Source organism: Dipodomys spectabilis, unplaced genomic scaffold, assembly GCF_019054845.1.
Source record: "Dipodomys spectabilis isolate Male_0828 unplaced genomic scaffold, ASM1905484v1 ptg000175l, whole genome shotgun sequence".
In the NCBI taxonomy this organism is placed as follows: Eukaryota; Metazoa; Chordata; class Mammalia; order Rodentia; family Heteromyidae; genus Dipodomys; species Dipodomys spectabilis.
Window position 1 is genome coordinate 4,236,063 of NW_024870852.1, and position 19,479 is coordinate 4,255,541.

At 35.2% G+C, this 19,479-nt stretch overlaps 1 protein-coding gene across 1 annotated transcript in view; it reads left to right on the forward strand.

The window, feature by feature from the left end:
* Tmx4 (thioredoxin related transmembrane protein 4) overlaps positions 1-19,479 on the forward strand; it is a 42,615-nt gene that overhangs the window by 5,811 nt on the left and 17,325 nt on the right. The window contains exons 2-5 of the mRNA XM_042694550.1: positions 5,418-5,533; positions 13,345-13,390; positions 15,032-15,160; positions 17,818-17,863. Of these exons, the coding sequence (XP_042550484.1) occupies positions 5,418-5,533; positions 13,345-13,390; positions 15,032-15,160; positions 17,818-17,863 (337 nt within the window). The remainder of the gene's footprint in view (positions 1-5,417; positions 5,534-13,344; positions 13,391-15,031; positions 15,161-17,817; positions 17,864-19,479) is intronic.

The following is a 19,479-nucleotide window of genomic DNA, read 5'->3' on the forward strand; positions in this document are numbered from 1 at the left end:
TTCTTATTGTGTGCTTGCTTTGGGTGTGTCACCAAGTTTCTCATTTACCTTCTGAGGTATCTACTGTTATTTAATTTCACAGTTGAGGAAGTAGAGACATGGAGAGACTTTAAGCTGCCTAGTCAGATGATTAATTTCTGTTTGTTCTTTCTGGTTCCTCTAACAGAACTCTCTCATCCAATAGCTTGAAGTGCTTATTGAAACATACGGAGTTATTTAATATTTTTTGACATTGGATCTTGCCATATGGATCTTTAGAAAATATGTAAGAACTGGGCGCCAGTGGCACACACCTGTAATCCTAGCTACTCAGGCTGAGATCTGAGGATTGAGGTTCACAATCAGCCTGAGAAGGAAAGTCCCTGACACTCTTATTTCCAATAAACCACTAGAAAACCGAAGTGGCGCTGTGGCTCAAGCGGTAGAGCACTGGCCTTGAGCTGAAGAGTGCAGGGACAGCGCCCAGGCCCAGAGTTCAAGCCCCATGACCGACAAAAGAAAGAAAGAAAGAAAGAAAATATGTAAGAAATAACTATTTACTCCAACGAAAGGTATTATATTTGCAATAATATTTATATACTTATGTATCCAGCGCACATTTATAGAACACCTACTTACTCCTTAATATGCTTTGGACGTGTAAGAATACAAGTGTTCCTGTTTTTAAATTCATGTTCAAAGATGTCAACAAATTGTTCTCTGGTCCTTGTCTCTTTAATTTCCAGACTTGAGGAATGAGTTGTAATGGGAAGAGCAATGATCTTTTAGTATAGTATTGGAATTGCCTTGGCTGAGACTTGAGGAATGAGTTGTAATGGGAAGAGCAATGATCTTTTAGCATAGTATTGGAATTGCCTTGGCTGAGACTTGAGGAATGAGTTGTAATGGGAAGAGCAATGATCTTTTAGCATAGTATTGGAATTGCCTTGGCTGAGAGCCTTCTTTCTCAACTAGATTCTTCCTAATGCTTTTATTATTAGTACTTTTCCTAAAAGAAATGAACTATTACCTTGACTTTTTAGTATTCCAAATGCTACTTTTTTATAATGTAAACATTCAAAATATTTCCTAATTCTAATTTTTGCATTTTTTCTGTTGTTATTCATCAGAGTAGATGTATATCATTGTATTGATTTTTAATTAGGATTTATATGCATTGGTTTGCACAATTAAAAATCTTCAATAGACTTCTAAATGATGTTCTGAGAACATCCCCATTGAACCTAGAGTTTGTACACAATTTGATTAGTTTACCATTGTCCCCTTTTATTTCATTTCCTAAGGCATGATGTGTGTGGGGATATATGTACAATTCTTTGCTGTGGTGTGTGTGCGTGTGTGTGTGTGCGTGTGTGTGCGCGCGCGCACGCGCTCGCGCGCAAGTATCTATAGAGAGAGGAAATAATTCTCTTCTACATCCCTTTCCCCTTTTAATATAGAAATCATAGGAACCACATTTTGCAAAAGCAATTTAGGAATGAACAAAATATAAACTAATTAGCAAGAAACTGACTTTTTTACAATGCCCAAACTATCCACAACTTGGGTACTTTCATTTAATCAAGTTTTTAAGAAATACTTTGGAAAAATGGAAGAAATAGATTGCATTCCTATTGGCCATCATCAAGTCCCCAGTTATTATTGTAGTGCTATTACTATTTATCTTTATCCATATTTCCTCTTTACTACACCTTGGTGTTGTAATTTATGTGCTATAATGTTCACTCACTCTCTATATAAGGACAATTCAGTGGCATCAATTCTTTTTAATGTCTATTTCCTCAATATTTTGATATTAGTTACAGCTTTAAAAGCTTAAGCAGATTTGAAAAATATGTCTACTTGTTGGTGCCATCCTGAAATGTTATTTAGAGTTGATGATTTTTCCTGGAGTATACTGGTTTATTTTTGGGAGCACGATTAATTAATTTTTTTTTACTACTTTTATCTTCTGGATATTATAAAACAAAACAAAACCACATGCTTTTCTAATTGTATCAATGCATTTCTGTGACATTATTTGGCAAATATTAACTTCAGTTTTATTTGTGTTGTTTTATTGAAATGAATTTCTAGCATATGGCATTGTTTATTCACAATGTTTCATATTCAGCACAACCCTCTCAGTCCTGTAAGTCTTTGCAAGGCTTATTTAATTCCTTCTAATTTTAAATTATCTCTTCCTTTCTATATTAGTTTCCTTAGTTTGCTATAGCAATTTACCACAAGAGAGGCTGTTGTATCTGAAATTTAATTCTCCCACAGTTCTGGAGGTCCAGAGTCCAAGGTCAAGGTGTGTAGCAGGCGAAGTGCCCTGTGGTTGCCCTTGTGGGAGTGAATGTTCTCTGCCTCTATCCTAGTTTCTGATGGCTACTGGCATTTCTTGGTGTTCCTTGACTTGTAGTTACCTGAGATTCAAACTCTGGCCCCCACAATCACATTGCCTTCCCCTCTTTCTTGGTGTCAAGACTCCCTATTCTACCCTTGAACTAACGGTTATTAAATTTAAGGCCCATTTTAAATCAAGATGATCTCTTCCTTACTTGTATGTGTAAGATCCCTAATTGGGTCACAGATACAAGGGCTATAACTTGTATGTATCTTGTTTTTATTGTCAAGGTGATGTACAGGGTGGTTTTAGTTATGTAAGTAAGGTAATGAGTACATTTCTTGTCAACCTTGTATGTATCTTTTAAAGAAATGCATTCAATTAACTACCTACCCAAGCAGCAAGCTTTTTAGATTCTGATTTTAACAACTATAGATTAAACCCTGAAAAAATTCAGAGCTTTATAGTTTCTGAGTCATTAAGAATGATTTCCAGCACTTGAAAAGGTAAGAAAAACCACTGGCATATTGCCAAGGTGACTGTCCTTCCTTCCAGTTCTTCTGTTTGATTCAAACTTGCCTTTCCCTGACTCATATCCATAGAGCTATCACTTGAGATTGTTCTGAAACATAAATCTGAATAAAATTATCTTTCTACTTCGGAGCTTAACACAGAACTTGGAACTCAGTCCCAAGTCCATATGTAACACTTTGAAAGGCTGTGGATAATGTCTACACCCTCTTACCTCTGTTGTCCGAACCTTCACACATCTGCTGAGCATGTTTGTTGACTCTTCCCTTGGCTTTCAGTTTTACTTTAGATCGCAGCACAGATGTTTCTTTCTCTGTGGGTTCTTCTGAGATCTGTTGCCTCAGCTTTAAGCATAGTGCTTAATGTTTATTGAAAAAGTGAAAACCAAAGTTCTTAAAGATCAGGGTATTTTAAACTCTTCCATTTAAGAAAGTGTTATGAAGGGTGTTTTAGCCTACACCCATTTCTTTCTTTCCCGGAATAGGTCAGAACGATTTCAAATGTATCTTCATTTCTAAATTAACTTCGTTGGGCGTTATAACAAATTGCAGCATATTCAGATGTTTGCAAACCTGGTTGAGAGCCTCACTAGTGACAAGTCTTCTGGTCTTTTCCTATCGAGTCTGTAGTTTTGATGGATCTGAAACTGGATTGGCTAGTTAGAATAGTAGAATCCTTGTGAAAATTGCCCTTAAGGGCGGGGAAGGTAGCTCAGTGGTAGAGTGCTTGCCTTGCATGCATGAGGCCCTGGGTTCAATTCCTCAGCACCACATAAGCAAAAAGAAAAAAGCTGGAAGTGGCGCTGTGGCTCAAGTGGTAGAGAGCTAGCTTTGAGCTGAAGAGCTGAGGGACAGCGCCCAGGCCCAGAGTTCAGGTCCCATGACCGGACCCCTCCAAAAAAAAAGAAAAGAAAAGAAAATTGCCCTCAAAATAGTATTTGCCCTCAAAGATGAAAACCTATCTGTAAACTGACAAAATGTGGTTCATTTGTAACAATACCATTGAAAATTATTTTAGGTATTATAATAATTCCTAAAAATATTTTCAAACTTGGACTAAAACTTATTATATTAAATCCTGGAGGAGGAAATGATGCTTGTATTTTTCTTTGTAGCATGATTTTGAAAAAAAAAACTTGCTTTATATTTCCCTCCAGTTAAGAATGCATGTCTTAAGTATGAATACTCTGTTTCTCTCTTACCTCACAAATATTTCCCATGTTCAGTTGCATGAAATTGTAGAGCTTCTGCATGGCAAAGGACATAGCTAGCAAGATCAATAGAAAGCCCATGGATTGGAAGAAGATCTTCACTAGCCATACAACAGACAAGGGTCTCATATCTAAAATATACCTGGAACTCAAAAAATTAAATCCCCCAACAACAAATCTTCAAAGAAACAGCTGCCCAATAAATAAGTGGGCTAAAGACTTAAAGAGAAACTTCTCTGAAGAGGAAAGAAGGATGGCCAATAGACACATGAAGAAATGCTCAACCTCCCTAGCCATAAAAGAAATGCAAATCAAAACAACATTGAGATACCACCTCACCCCAGTTAGAATGGCTATAATCAAGAACTCTAATAACAACAGATGCTGGAGGGGATGTGGATAGAAGGGAACCTTAGTGCATTGTTGGTGGGAATGTAAACTTGTTCAACCACATTGGAAAGCAGTATGGAGGTTCCTCAAAAGACTCCACATAGAGCTCCCCTATGACCCAGCAATCCCACTTTTGGGCATTTACCCAAATGTTTACAAACACTAAAGCTATCAGCTGGACTATGTTTATTGCAGCACTATTTACTATAGCTAAGATATGGAACAAACCCAGATGACCCTCCGTAGATGAATGGATCAAGAAAATGTGGTATATATACACAATGGAATTCTATGCCTCCATCAGAAAGAATGACATTTCCCCATTTGTTAGGAAATGGAAAGGCATGGAAAAAATTATATTAAGTGAAGTAAGCCAGGCCCAAAGAAACATAGGTCTCATGGTTTCCCTTATTTGCAATATCTAGTATAGGTATGAGTCAAGCGGAAAAGGTCAGATGAGGTGATGTTAGGGAAATGAACCCTAAGATATGTATTCACATGTTTTTTTTCTTTCATTCGATTGTTACTAACACATTTATAAGATGATTTCTTTGTTGCTTTGTGTATCCCTCCCCCACTGTATAACCCCTGCTTTCACTGTATTTGATCTTGGTATGATTTGTGGAGGGGAAGGGGAAAAACAAATCATTTAAATAGGGATACAGGTGGACCCATTGCAACAATGAGATGTACAAGTCGTTATGTTGAAAAACAAACTTTACAACTTTGGTGTGGGGGGGACGGGAGAGGATGGGGGGGAGCAGGGGGAGGCTGGGAAGGGATGGGAAGGGGAAACAAAGGAGGAGGCTACAATGCTTGATAAGAAATATACTTATCTTGCCCATGTAATTGTAACCCCTCTGTACAGTATTTTCACAATAAAAAAATTACTTTTTAAGACTTTAAAAAAAAACAAATATTTCCCATGTTTGTATTGATCTGCTATTCTTCTTATAGTTATGCCCCGTGGTGTCCATCCTGCCAGCAGACCGATTCGGAATGGGAGACGTTTGCCAGGAATGGGGAATCACTTCAGATCAATGTGGGGAAGGTAGACGTCATTCAAGAGCCAGGTATTATAAACAGTGAACATTAAGTAGAAAAGTATGATAGCTTTCTTTTAATATTTTTCAAACATATGGCAACATTGAAAGACTGGGATTTTGATTACCTATGAGCTGACCATCTTGAATCAATGTATTATATTTTGGCTTATCTACATCTCCCTATGTATACAGTGCATATCCATGTATATTTATTATTAGTTTGTTGTGATATTGACAGTTGTAATCTGTGGGATAATACATTTGGATTTTAAGAACCATAATGTTACTGCCCAGATAAGTATTTGAAGTGGGTTTCCAAATGAGGAATTTCGAATTCTGTCACCCTATCTGTATTTAGTAGCTATGAATGTTGTCATTTATCAAGAGGAAGGATCACTTTTGCTGCAAAAGCAAAAGGGACTTTTAAATTTTGAAATGATATGCACAATGAATTTATATTTATAGTTTAAAAATAACTTTGTATATTATATAATTTGAGAAAAATGTTGCGTTTTTACCTAAATCTTTCAAATGTAGCTCTTTTAAAAGAATGTTTTTTTTACTGAAATTTAATTTCTAGCTAGGTTCTATGACTGATCAAAGAAAAAAAGAGGCATGCAAGAGTATATCCACTTCCCCTGTATTGGCTGTGAATTCAGAAACCACAAAGTAATGAAGGGTTGATTATTTTTATACCTTCTGATATAGTAAAACATTTTTTTGATAAAAAATAGATATGTTAAAATTGCCACATGAACAGAGATTTTTATTGGAATTAAAGAGAAATTTTTTTAAAAATCCTGTTAATACCTGTTTCTTTCTTTAAGTATTTAAAATAGCCACCTCTGCCCATCTTTGCTTAGAGGTGGGTGATTATAGTTAGTAGTTAAAATGTTTGGTTGTTAAAATAAGTTATTCTATTAGAGCAAATCATTTCAATTACATGTTTGCAGAATATTTATTTTATCTTCGGTAGTTTGAGTCCAGTAAAATCTGGTATGGACTTAATTCATGGGCATCAGAAACCATGTTATGATGGATTTCTTAAAAATTCAGCTGGCCTGTTCACATTTCAGTCACATGGTATCCTACTGTGAATTTAAAGCATGATTTGAATGAAAAAAAGTAAGCTGTTAGCCTTTTGATTCATAAACTTAAAGTTTAATTGAATAGAGCCTTTTATTTAAAAGTGTAGAGCTATTTTTTCATAGTGAATTGACCAAAAATAAAATGCAAAATTAGTATGAAGTAATTTCAAAGCATTTATTGACTCATTATTTTAGATAAATCTAAACTAAATATACTTGAAATATTCACCAAAGAAGAAGGGAAAAATGACTTATTTTGTTTGGCATACTCTAGTCTAATGAAGGTGGTTAAGTGTTTTATCTATTAGGACAATTTTCTAAGACAAAGGGTCTAAAATTCATTCAAATGATTCATTCAAACTTAAAAACTGAACTCATAAATATTGAGAAATACATAACTACATGCATAGTTGTTTGAATGACCTAGAGAATACAGTCTCTGGCCATATAACAATATTTTGGCTAAGGACTGGCAATAGTCTTATAAGATTATGTTATCATTTTTGTTTGCCTGAGTATACTGTGATATTTATAGAACAGTAAGATTGCCTAGGGATGCATTTCACAGAATTTATCCCATCTTTAAGTGATGCATAACTGTATGCTTCTGATTATAATGTTGTAAATTTTACTTTGAATTATAAACCTAATGCTTTCATGCTTTCATTAACCTACTAATAAGGCTTAGAAATATTGAATTCTTTCAACAAATATTAAGTTCCTACTAGGCACCAAGCATAGTTCCAGATATAAATTATACTAAAATGAATGAAGGAAACAAAGGCCTGGCTTTTTTAAATAGTAACAAAAATTATGTGGAGAATAATGTCAGAGTGTGATAGGAATTATGAAGATAAATGAGAGTAAAGATGTAGAAAATCATGAGAGCCACTGTTTAAAGTTAGGCTATCCAGGAATTGATTGTTTAACCAGTGGTCTTGATAGGTTGAGACAGAAAACCTCAACAATCTTTGGTTGACGAACACCCCAGGCTGAGTAAACACTATGTCAAGTGGGAGAATAATTGTCTTATTTGAGAAACAGTATGAGGGCCAGTAGGGCACTCAAGGTGAATGAGGGTAAAAAAGTTGCTAGGGACCAGACTGTGTGTCTTGGCTCTGTGAACAAGCTTATATTTTACTCCAAAGTATAATAAGAAAAAAAAAGCTACAGAAAGTTTGATCAGGGGAGTACATGCTATGATTTATGTTTTACAAGAATTCCTTTGGAAATGAACTATACAACTTGTGTGTGGAGACAAGAGAGAAAAACTGGGAGAGAAAGAGGGAAGGGGTGACATTGTACAAAAAGAAATAGACTCATGACCTGACTTATCTAACTTTAACCCCATTTAAAATAACCTTAAAAAAGAAAAATAAATTTAATTTTTTTAAAGCATTCCTTTGGGTGCCTTGTGAAAGCATTAACTTTGAGGAGACAGAAATGGAAGCAAGGACAGTTTGGGGTTAGTGAGGTAATCTAGAAGTAGGAATTAGGTGTTGTAGTATAGGAGACATATGGTTAAATAATTGTATTTGAGACTAGGCTTTTCTGATTGGACTGGTTTTAGGATGTCGTGGGATGAAAAGAAAAGGCAGAGGACTAAGGATGAGGGCAGATAGAGGTTACCTCAGAATGGTAAACAGAGATGAGATAGGGAGAGAAAGTTGAGAATTCTAAGAGCAGAAGAAGAATCGAGATTACTCAGAGGTGTGGGTTAGGGAACTGAGAACATTTAGAACACAGAATGCGGCAGCAGAGGAAGAGTTGGCATGGTAGGAGAGAGGGAGAAGTGGGAGCATCTGGGAAGGGAGGTCTTATGTGGTACCGACTCATGTAAGTCTCAGAGGCAGCCTGGCTCTATTATTGGAAACAATTTGAACATTTCTTTTTATAAAATCTAGTTTCCATACTCAGCAGTAAGAAACCATCAAAATGACTTTGATTGTTTTTCCTCACAGTTAAGCATGTTAGTGATTATTTCTGTATACAAATTTCCACTCAGATATAAATTTCCACTTGTACATTTTTTCATCAAAGCAGTCTTGCCCTAAGAGTTATAGTCACATATAATTTCATTTCTTTGTAAAATGCAAAGCAAGAGTAAAGGTTCATGCATATTCTTTAGTTAACATTTTGAACGATCAAAATTTGTGTTGATAACTTTATTATTAAAGCTGAGATTCAGAAGTCAAGGAAAGACTGGGCCTTAGATAAATCTATGTCACGTTGCCAGTTTAATACTTCATGGCTGAAATGTCTTTGCAAAATTAAATTTAATCATTTAAATTAAATCCATGTACTGGAAAAGAACACCTGTTTGTACATTATTCATGGGCGATGTCTGTGTTACAGGCTAGAGGAAAGCCAGATGCCTCCATAGCCAAAAATAAATATTGGGTTTAAAGCCATCGATTTAATAAGAAACCTATTTAATGTAATGCTATATATTTTTTATAATTGGGACACTTAGACTTTTGTATTTTTTATATTGAAACTTTAACTCTCAAAGGTAAAGTTGGTCCTACTTTCAAACTTCTTTTTTAATTAATTTACATTAATAGTATAAGGAAATTTCATTGTTACAGTACCACAAATGCATACAGAAGTATACTTTGAACAAGTTTACTCCCTTTATTATGTTTCCTTCTGTTTTTCTCCTACTCCTTTATTTAGTGATAACTAAACATTTAGTGAGCATTTTCTTTCACTGTAATTGTTATATACCTACATGTGTTTTTACCCTTTTAATATTCTCAGAAATTTGAGATTTGAATTACTCAGGAATTTGAGGCACAGAGAGGTTTTATAACAGGATCAAGGAATCACAGCTAATAAATAATAGAACAAAAGTTATTTTTTCTGCTATCTTAATATTGAACTTAATTTCTACCCTAATTTATGTTCAATTTTTATGCTTTTAATTCTTTTGAAGTATGCATTTAAATTTTTGATAAGAAATGTAATTATTTTACGTATTCCACATTTATGCTTTTATGTTTTGACAATAGTGAAATTTGAGCTTAGAGCCTCATATTTGTTAGGCACATGCAGTTGGATCATGCTAGAGGAGGAAGGTTAGAGAGACTTTGGCAGTGGCAGAGGAGAGAGAACAGGTTTCAAAGATTCTTAAGAGGTAGGATTATTAGGATATGGTGACTGATTATCCACAAGACGGAAGAATCTATATCACTCTACACTTGACCCATGCCCTCTGCCCTTTTTACTTTATTTTTCAAATAGAGACTTCCATTTTTGCCCAGGTAAGACTGGACAACGATCCTCCTATCTATCTTTTCTGTGTAGCTGGAAAGACAGCCCTATGCCACCAAGATGAGCTGTTTTTATTGTTTGAAGTTTAGCGTCTCAAACTTTGTACCCCAAATGGCCTCAAATTGTGTTCCTCTAGACCTCTGTCTCCTAAGTAGCTAGAATTGCAGTGTGAGCAATCATGCTTAGCCGATTGATGCCCTATGTTACACCACAGTTTTCATTTTAAAGTGAAAATTACTTCTACAGACAAAAGGTATGCAAAAATTTCAGGTCAAGCTTTATGATTTTCTATATAAGGGTAGGGTTTAGGGTGTCCTTGATTCTTCCATACTTTCTGAAGCTTACTGCAGTGAACCATTATGTAGGCTGGAAATGGTTTTGCTTTGCGATTTTAAAATTTTTGTAAAATCTACATCTTACTCTTAGTATCTTTAAACCCTGAAGCTATAACATTAAGTAGAGTTGTCTTTCCAATGAGAATTCCCTTACGTACCCCATAGTGTCAGTATGAAAGGGTGGAACACAGGTTTGGAGGACTGGAATGAGACTGAGGGCTTCCTGATGCCTTTCAGCCTCTCAGAAGTGACATGAATTATTGACGTGAATTTCCTGGAGTGTCTGCAAAGGTTAAATAAAGGTTATGTTTTCTAAAATAATGTGAAGTTTTCAAAGAACATAAAGTAGCTTATTATTTTTACATATTATCTGATCAGAGATTTAAATATAGAAAATTATAGCTAACATTTATATGGCATTCATCACAGGTCAGGCCTTGAGTTCTTTGTGGTTGTAATATATAGTCATACTGCTAAACACTATGAGGTAAATGTCCATGTAGAAGAAAACTGAAATTCATAGCATTCAAATTAATTGCCACAGATTTAAAGCTAGTAGTAGCAGGTATAGGTTTTAACCTAATGCCTGCTGCCTTTTAAGCCTGTAAATATTGGTTCTGTGTATTATATAAATGTGTTTCATGAATATTTTGTACTTATTTATGTATTTACTTCTTTCTTGCTATAGCCAATGATGACTAAGTATTTTTAAAAGCAAGTTTAAAAAGTTGCTTTAAGGGATACCTAATATTTATTTAAAATCCCACATGTTCTGATAAAAATAAAATCTATATGGAAAACTTTTTAAAAAGATGAGAAGCTATTTATTTTTTCATTCCACTTAAATGCTATTCGAATAAAGTATACTTTTCTAGCACAACTCTCTTTGGATAAAACTTGAGGATTGTATAATAATCTGTAGCTAGGAAAGAAGTAAGATATGACACTATAATAATTTTTTAAACCAAAATCATACAATAATTTTAGGCACTTATGAATACCAGTACCTTTCCCCCTGGCAATATAGAATTGGGAGGGTATAGCAGAATAATGGTTTTCCCCACTATGGTAAAATTACAAGTAGCATTCCAGATGAAAAGGCCCACAAGCAAAAGTGCTGGTTAAATCATGGCATCTTCTCAGGCACTTGCACTTTTGCAATTGAGTCCAATGTATATTCTATAAAACTAGGAAGAGTGAGGAAAGGGGTGGGTAGGGAAGCAAAAGGTAGAAATGTTGAAAGGTCTGACATTGATAGAAACACACTGTATTTATGAACTGCTTTGTTAAATGGCAACTCCTTTGCATGACTATAGATAGATAGATAGATAGATAGATAGATAGATAGATAGATAGATAGATAGATGGATAGATGGATAGATGAAATGTGAAATATAAAGCTGACAAGTGACGAGTTTATGTCTTTTTGCGACATTGACTTTTGCTTCCCTCATAGTACTTTTTTTTTCTTTTTGGTCACCTATGTGGCTTGAACTCTGGCCTGGGCACTGTCGCTCAGCAATTCAGCTTAAGGCTAGCGCTCTACCACTTGAGCCACAGTGTCACTTCCCGCTTTTTCTGTTTATGTGGTGCTGAGGAATCAAACCCTGGGCCTCATGTATGTGAGGCAAGCACTCTATCATGGAGCCACCTTCCCAGCCCCTGGTCTTTCTTTTTTGTTTTGTTTTGTTTCTTGTTTCTGTTTTTTGGGGGGTTTTTTTGGTCGTGGGCCTTGAATTCAGGCCATGTGTGCTATCCCTGAGCTCTTTTGCTCAAGGCTAGTGCTCTACAACTTTAAGCCACAGCGCCATTTCTAGTACTGTTTTTTCTTTTACATAACTCAGGGATGTCTTAGTGTCCATTAGTCTGTGATATGAGAAGAAAATAAGAGACCTTATTTAAGAAGACTTGTCACTATTTAATAAGTTATTATGTTGGCTATTGTATAAAATGCATAAAAACAAATTTTCATATTATTAAAAGTAAATTTTCTAGGTGACCTAGAGAAATAAAGTTTGAATATTGGATTTAATACTCCATAATGTTTTTAGTGAGAAAGTTTAAATTGATGAGCTATGTTAAAATGTTATTTTTTCATACTTCATTCTCTTTTTATTCGGAAATTCTGTTGCCCTCGTAAGTATAACATATTTGTAACTAATACTTATTTATAAAATGTAAAGGCCAGGGATCTATATTACACTTCTAGTCTCATTCAGGTTTTGGTTGTATACCTCTATGCTTGATATTATCTTTCTCTATGTATTCATGGTTCTAATTATTTGATTAAATTCTTTACTTTGCTACTAGAATGTAAGCTCTATCTAAGCACACTCCGTTTTTACTTATCCAAATATCTTGAGATTCTTCACAGATCCCAGAACATAGAAGATTACTAGCTGTGCGAGTAAGGGTTTTATGTTACTTAACCTTGAAATATATATAGTATAGCATTTGACACATACTTAGTGTTTAGTAAAGATTTTTCTAAAACAAATTGAAAATATGGCTTATATACATATGTTGTTTATAATACTTGAAAATTTTAAAATGTAATAGGTTATATATAACCTTAAATATTTCATATTGTTCTTTAAATTGATAGCTAATATAGTAGTAAATAATATACTTTTTAACTAATATATTTATATATAATATATAGTTATGTGATATAATTTGAGTGCTTCAACATGTGCCAGGCACCATGCTAAGCTTTTATTTAATATCTTGATTTAACTTTAGAACACTTCATTTAGGATTTAACATACTCATTTTATAGAAGAGGTGGCTGAGATGCAGAAAGGTCAAGTGATTTATCTAAAGCCATAAAGTTAGTAGGGAAAGTTAGTACTTAACCTAGAGCTTAAGACTCTATAACTTATCATTTCAGCAACCTTACAGTCCTATGTAGTGTACAAACTGGAAAATTTTAGGGTTACACATGATAGTTAAGCGTATCGGTTGTTAGTAACTAAAAAGTGTTACATAAATAAAAATGATGAAAGGAAACTTCTTTAAATAAACAGTAATAAGTGATCCAGTAATTATAATGGTTATATTAGTGAATATAAAAAGAAGCTTGAGGATGCTTTTTCTTGAATTACTCTGACTTGGACTTACAACTCATTTATGTTTCTTGTAGGTTTGAGTGGCCGTTTCTTTGTCACTACTCTCCCAGCATTTTTTCAGTAAGTTTTGTTTTCTGGTTTTGCAAATATTAGGAATCAGTAGATGTATACCAGGAATTCTGAGAGTTTTCCATGACTATCACTCATTTAGCATAATGTTTGAGGAGAGACAGACTGCGCTGCCCTGAATGATTGCTGTTAGAAGAGAAGAATGCCTGAAGTGTTGTAGAGAAAGAAGACATAATTTCAGGCAGGAAAAAGGTGGGAATCATCATGTTTTTTCTGTAATATAGAAGGTGAGATGATTCTTAATAGACTAGAACAAAATTGGAAATGTTTTTCTTGATATAGGAGAAGCATGTATATGCATGCCCAGAACAAGAGACACCTTTTGAGAACTATAACTGTTTCTATGTGGCTGGTCCACAAGATGCAGTTGCATCATGCTGGATGAGGAAGGTTAGAGAGACTCAGGTAGTGGCAAAGAAAAAGAAGAGGTTTCAGGGATGCTTAAGAGGTAGGATTATAAGGATTTTGGTGGCTGATTAGCCACTAGACGGAAGAATCTACAATGACTACCAAAGGCCATTGATAACTAATAAATGCGGCCAGCCTGCAAGATAAGGAATACTTAAAATTAGATGAGATTTTGGAAGTAGGGGCCAGAATGACAAAGAAAGTATGGAGTACTTATTCCAAGTGGGGGAATTTAGGTGGCAGTTTGATGTCAGGATCTAGAACCCTGGTTGAAAGATCTGAACTAGATACACATACTGGGAATTCCTCAACGTTGAGGTGCATAACAACTAAAATATATCTAGAAAAAACACGTGCAATGGGAGGAGCAGCAAGTAAAGAAGGGGCTGACCAACATTACGATATCTGTCAAGGAGTGGTCATAGTAGTAGGAAGAAAACCAGAGAGCTTCTATTGGCGTTTGTGATCATTCATAACAAGCCTATGACCTTGAACTTCATCCATGAGACTGGAAAAAAACAAGAAGCTAAAGTAGAAAGGAGGGCATAGTAGTGGATAAATACTAATAACAAGTATAAGAAAAGTGGTAGAAAAGTACAGGATATAGCAGTTAGGAGTCATTGGAGACTATCAGTTTGAGCAGGCTAAATGGGATTGTGAGCACAGAGCCCTCAGTCTCACTGAGTAATGAGTAAGTAATGAAGGGAAGAAAATAGCAGATGAAGAGCCTGTCTTGTGGAAGTTTGATGGTGAGAAGATGAGAGGAAAGGCTAAAGATAGAGGTGAGATTAAGTATTTTATTGTTAATGATGATTTTGAAGAGAGGGACTTGAATGACATATTTGGAAATGTAGATAGAAGTTTTTGTTTGTTTGTTTTTTAACTGATAGCTGTGGCTACTTTGCTATTGTGAGAAAAAAATCAAAATAACTGGTAAAATAAAAACTAATAGAAAGTAATCTGTCCAGATGAACACTGTCAAAAACTTTGGTAATAGTTACAAATTGTACAGTGAAAAAATAGAATGTGTAATGCCTTCCGTTTGGGGATTTCTCATTTGTCATAGATTAAAACTTATGTATGCCTTCTGATTTATACCTAATTATATTCTTTTCTTCATTGGAGCGAATTTAAAATTCATATTTATGACCAATACTTATTTTTATTTTTACTATCTTTCATATTTTGATTTATTGACATTCTACTTGTTTTTATAATCTATAGTGCAAAAGATGGTATATTTCGACGTTACCGTGGCCCAGGAATCTTTGAGGATCTTCAGAATTACATCTTAGAGAAGAAATGGCAATCAGTGGAGCCTCTGACTGGATGGAAATCTCCAGCTTCTCTAACGTAAATTGTTACTGTTTTAATGATAAAGTGTAATAAGCAAAACAATAGATATCACATTAGCCTAGGAACCTAAAAGCCTACATTTGTCTTTATATTCTCTTCTGGTTATCCAGATCCCATATGCCCTTGATGGGCCTTGATGGGTAATGTTTCTGGCTTTGTGACCATGTGTGTTTCAGGTCACTGAAATTCCAGTTTACTGGAAAATTTGGTAGTCAGATCTATGAGAGTCACAAAAAGCCTTTCTTCCAGCTTTTGTACTAAGCCCTGCTAACCTTTTTCGTTCTATAATAGGTAACAAATTGCCACTCTTTCTTCCTTTTAAATTACTGATGAGATAAACTTTCTTTACTTTATGAAAGAATTGTTCTTGTACTTTATGTGGAAAATGAAACCTGTGGTATAATTGGCTACTATACTGCTGGTGTTATTTATGGTCATCAGTGGTAAACTGTATAATATTTGGTGAGGTTGATCAAGCTGAATTCTAATAACTTCATAGTTTTCATTTTGAATGGCATGTTTTTAGTTTATTGTTAAGTATAGATAGGTATAATAAATTATTAACACAGGCACAAATAATACAGTATTTGGGGAATAAATCATCTAGCGGTATCATGTTAATATTCAGGAGACATATAGTTTACTTTAAAAGCAACTTGCCTCTGGCATTTAATTGTATAAGTTACTGAGCACCAATGTTTTTCCAGTGAATATTCTAGGTGTTGAGGTATTCATCAGTGAATAAACAAAAATGGTTACCCCACTCCCTTCAGATAGCTTTAAAATGATTAAGACAGACAATAAAAAAGATAGCTGAGGATACAAAGAATCCTTGACTTGGAAACACTTTTTCAAAAAAACAACATGCTTTACTAAGAGAATTAGGAGTCTTGGGCTACTTTAGATGAAAGGGTTAGGAAAGGCTTCTCTGAGGGGAAGATGAGAAATAAAATATGCAAAGTAACAGGTAAAGAGCCACCCTAATTTGAGAAATAGTGATCAGAGTGTATAATACAGTGAATGTGAGGAAAAGTAGCATAAATGTGAGTAAGAGAGGCCAGCAGAAACCATATCTTATAGGGCCTATGGCTGCAGGAGTGAAAGTTAATCAGTATAAGTGAGGGGAAACAAGATTGGAGAGACACAGAATGGATCAGTTAGAGGGCTTCTGTCTAGCCCTCAGGTGATAGTTTGTAGAAGAGTAGCAATAGATAATTTGGAGAGATAAATGGATTTAAAGTGTTTGTTTGACTAAAGACTTTCTGGAGGTAGAGGGGAGGAGGACCAAAGAATCCTAAGTTAAATTTCCTGGCTTCCTGTTTCAGTAATTGGTGGATCTTGGTTTGCGATTTGGTAGAGAAAACCAACGGTTCTGCACTGGATTGGTTTGTTTTGAAGTGCACACTTTTAGAGCTGTTGAATTGAGTGCATGGGGATGTTTCCTTCCAGAATTCAGGAATACAAAATGTAAAACATTTAGATGATGTCTAAAGTCTTGGAATGGCAGGAAATACTTAGAAAGAGAGAAAAAGTGAGGGCAATGTTTTAAATGGATCCATGAGGTACCCTCCAAGTAGGAAGTTGAGTAGAGAATAAATCAGCAAAAGAAACTAAAAAGGAGTGCCAGTGAGGCAGGAGAGAAAACATTTTTTTGATATGCCATTTTCCAGAAGGCAATGAAAGGTACACAAGAGGAAGGTAGCAGTCATTGTGTCACTTGGTTCCAAGAGGTGAAGGAAGATCAAGTTCAGTTCTGTGACAGGACATAGAATGAAACAAAGATGAGATCATCATAGCTTTGACAAGTACTGGTGTGCAGTTATGAGGACAGAGCCAGGTTTTAGTGGGTTAAAGACAAAGCGAGAAATAGTACAAGTGAAACTAATCTGGGAAGAAATTGGTGCATGAAGCTTGAGGACCCATATTAAGTCTAGGGTTAGTGTTTTTAAAAAGTGGATGTGAGTAGAACATATTTGCATGCAGAGGAAAACTGATCCAGTATAAAGAAACAGATATATGGCTAGTGCAAGAAAAAAAAAACGATGACAGAATCAAATCAGTCAGACAAAATGGACCAGGGCTATGGCACAAATGAGGAATTGAACTGTAACAGGACAGATAGAGTTTCCCAGGGAAACAAGAGAAGGGGAGCATAGGTGTATACCAGGCTCAGATTTGGTAGTGGAAAGCTAACAGAGATTACATCATGGCTTCTGATTTCACAGTGATATATGAGCTTCCATTGCTTGGGGAGCAGAGATGTATAAAGTTTAAAGCAAGGAAGAAGGAAATGAGCTATTATGTCAGAGCCTTAAAAATACAGTAGGACCGGGCAGTATTCACTTAGGTTTGGGAGTCAGTTTTGCATGTTGGTTCCCCAGAGATACTCAGCTGTGTAGGATTTAGGTTTTTGCTACGAATACAATGAAAGGAGAGAGGGCCAAGCAATTGAAATGTGCTTGCACTAAACTAGTTCAAATGATGACCATGGAATCTAACTCTGTAAAAGCAGGAGTGAATCCAGGGGAAAACACTAGGTATCAAGAAGTAGAGGGATCAGTGGAGGGCAGTCTCCCAGACCTGAATTGTGTCTTTTATTTTTTCCATATTGCTATGCACAATCACAGGTTCTCTTCTTTCGTCCTTCTCTTTAGTATGTCTGGAATGGCTGGTCTTTTCAGCATCTCAGGCAAGATTTGGGTGAGTAACCTTAAATAATTATTATATTTTCAGGGAAGTTTTTAAAGATAAAGGGTAGTTTTAAGAGTAAGAGAGCAGAGTAGCTAATATCACTAAAGCAACACAAAATTTGTAGATATCTACTATTTGTGCTTGTGTAATTTCATTTAGCCTATTTATAGAGCTTTGGACCTGTTACTCAAGTCAAAATATGGAAGTATTGTTTATCTTAACCTTTTCAACTATGTCCCTGTTTTTTGCTTTTGGGTTTTTTTTTTTATTACTTTGGGGTTTGAGCTTAGGATTTCATGCTTACTAGCCAAGTACTCTATTACTTAAGCCACTCTGACAAATGTTTTCATGCTGGGTTATTTTTGAGTCTGGATTTTATGTTCTGGTCAGCACTGGACTGTGATCCTCCTATTTGTTCTTTCTCAGTAACTAGGATGACAGGTGCTTGCCACATAGCCAACCATTGATTGAGATAGAGTCTGTGAACTTTTTGCCTGGGCTGGCCTCAGACTTCAGTCCTCTAGATGTCCATCTATCAAGCAGCCTCTATTAACAAGCTTGAATCACTGCATCCAGCCATATATAATCTTGATTATGTCCCTTGATATGTTCCTCTTATTGGTAGAGGGAGCTAAATTCAATAATTTAAAAAAATTATCCTGAAATTAGTATAGTTCAAACATCAAAAAAATTAGTGAATTCCTATTTATGTCTTTTGTGAGCTGTGATTGTCGATCATGCATGACAGCATATTAATATTCAAATAGCTCATAAAGAGTTTGTTTCTCAAACCCATGAACATATGTTGAGGAAAATTTCAGAACATTTTGTACCTCAGTTACTTAATTATCTTGCCTTGTGAGATAGATATGTACTTTAGATATGTTTGTTTTATTTAAATTTTTTTCACTGGAGGCTTGGAGTCAATCTATTTTGGTTAAATTTTAACTTTTTTTTGCATGTATTACATTGAAAAAAACTAGTATTTTCCCTCTCTGCAGATAGTTTGTTTCATGTGGCTTTCTTGTATTGTTTAATTAGCACTGGGTGATCAGTTTGTTCAATCAAGAACTAAGGATTATGAACTGCAAAGTGGAAGCTGAAAGTAAGGGCCATCTGTAGGATGTTGACATTAAGTTGTCAGATCCATATAATCAAATAGTTGTTTGAGCCTTGATACATTGTACAGTCTAATTCAACAGAGTAATTATAATGGATATCAGACAGCATTGGTAGCAAGATCTAACCATAGAACCTGCGGTAAGTTTAGGTTAAGAGAAAATTTTGACTGTAGATTTAGAAAAGATTAGACAGATATTGCTTATCATGTTCACAGATTGAAGAGATAGTTTTGCCTTCCAAGACTATATCAGGAGCTATATATCTTTGATGCATTCTAGAATGTGTTCCTTATCTTATTCACAAAGTGTTTGATTTCTGGCCTGGCAGGACTCATTCCCTGACTTTCATTAGGTGTGGGAAGTCTAATTCTGGTTTTATTGCCTTGACCAGAATTTCTTTCTTACTCAGCAAGTCCTCACTGACTACCCTGCCTGCCTGGTTAGCTCATTCAGCTTCTTTTTGCCAGAAGTCTTACATTAAAGCATGTAACATGTAAAGTTGAG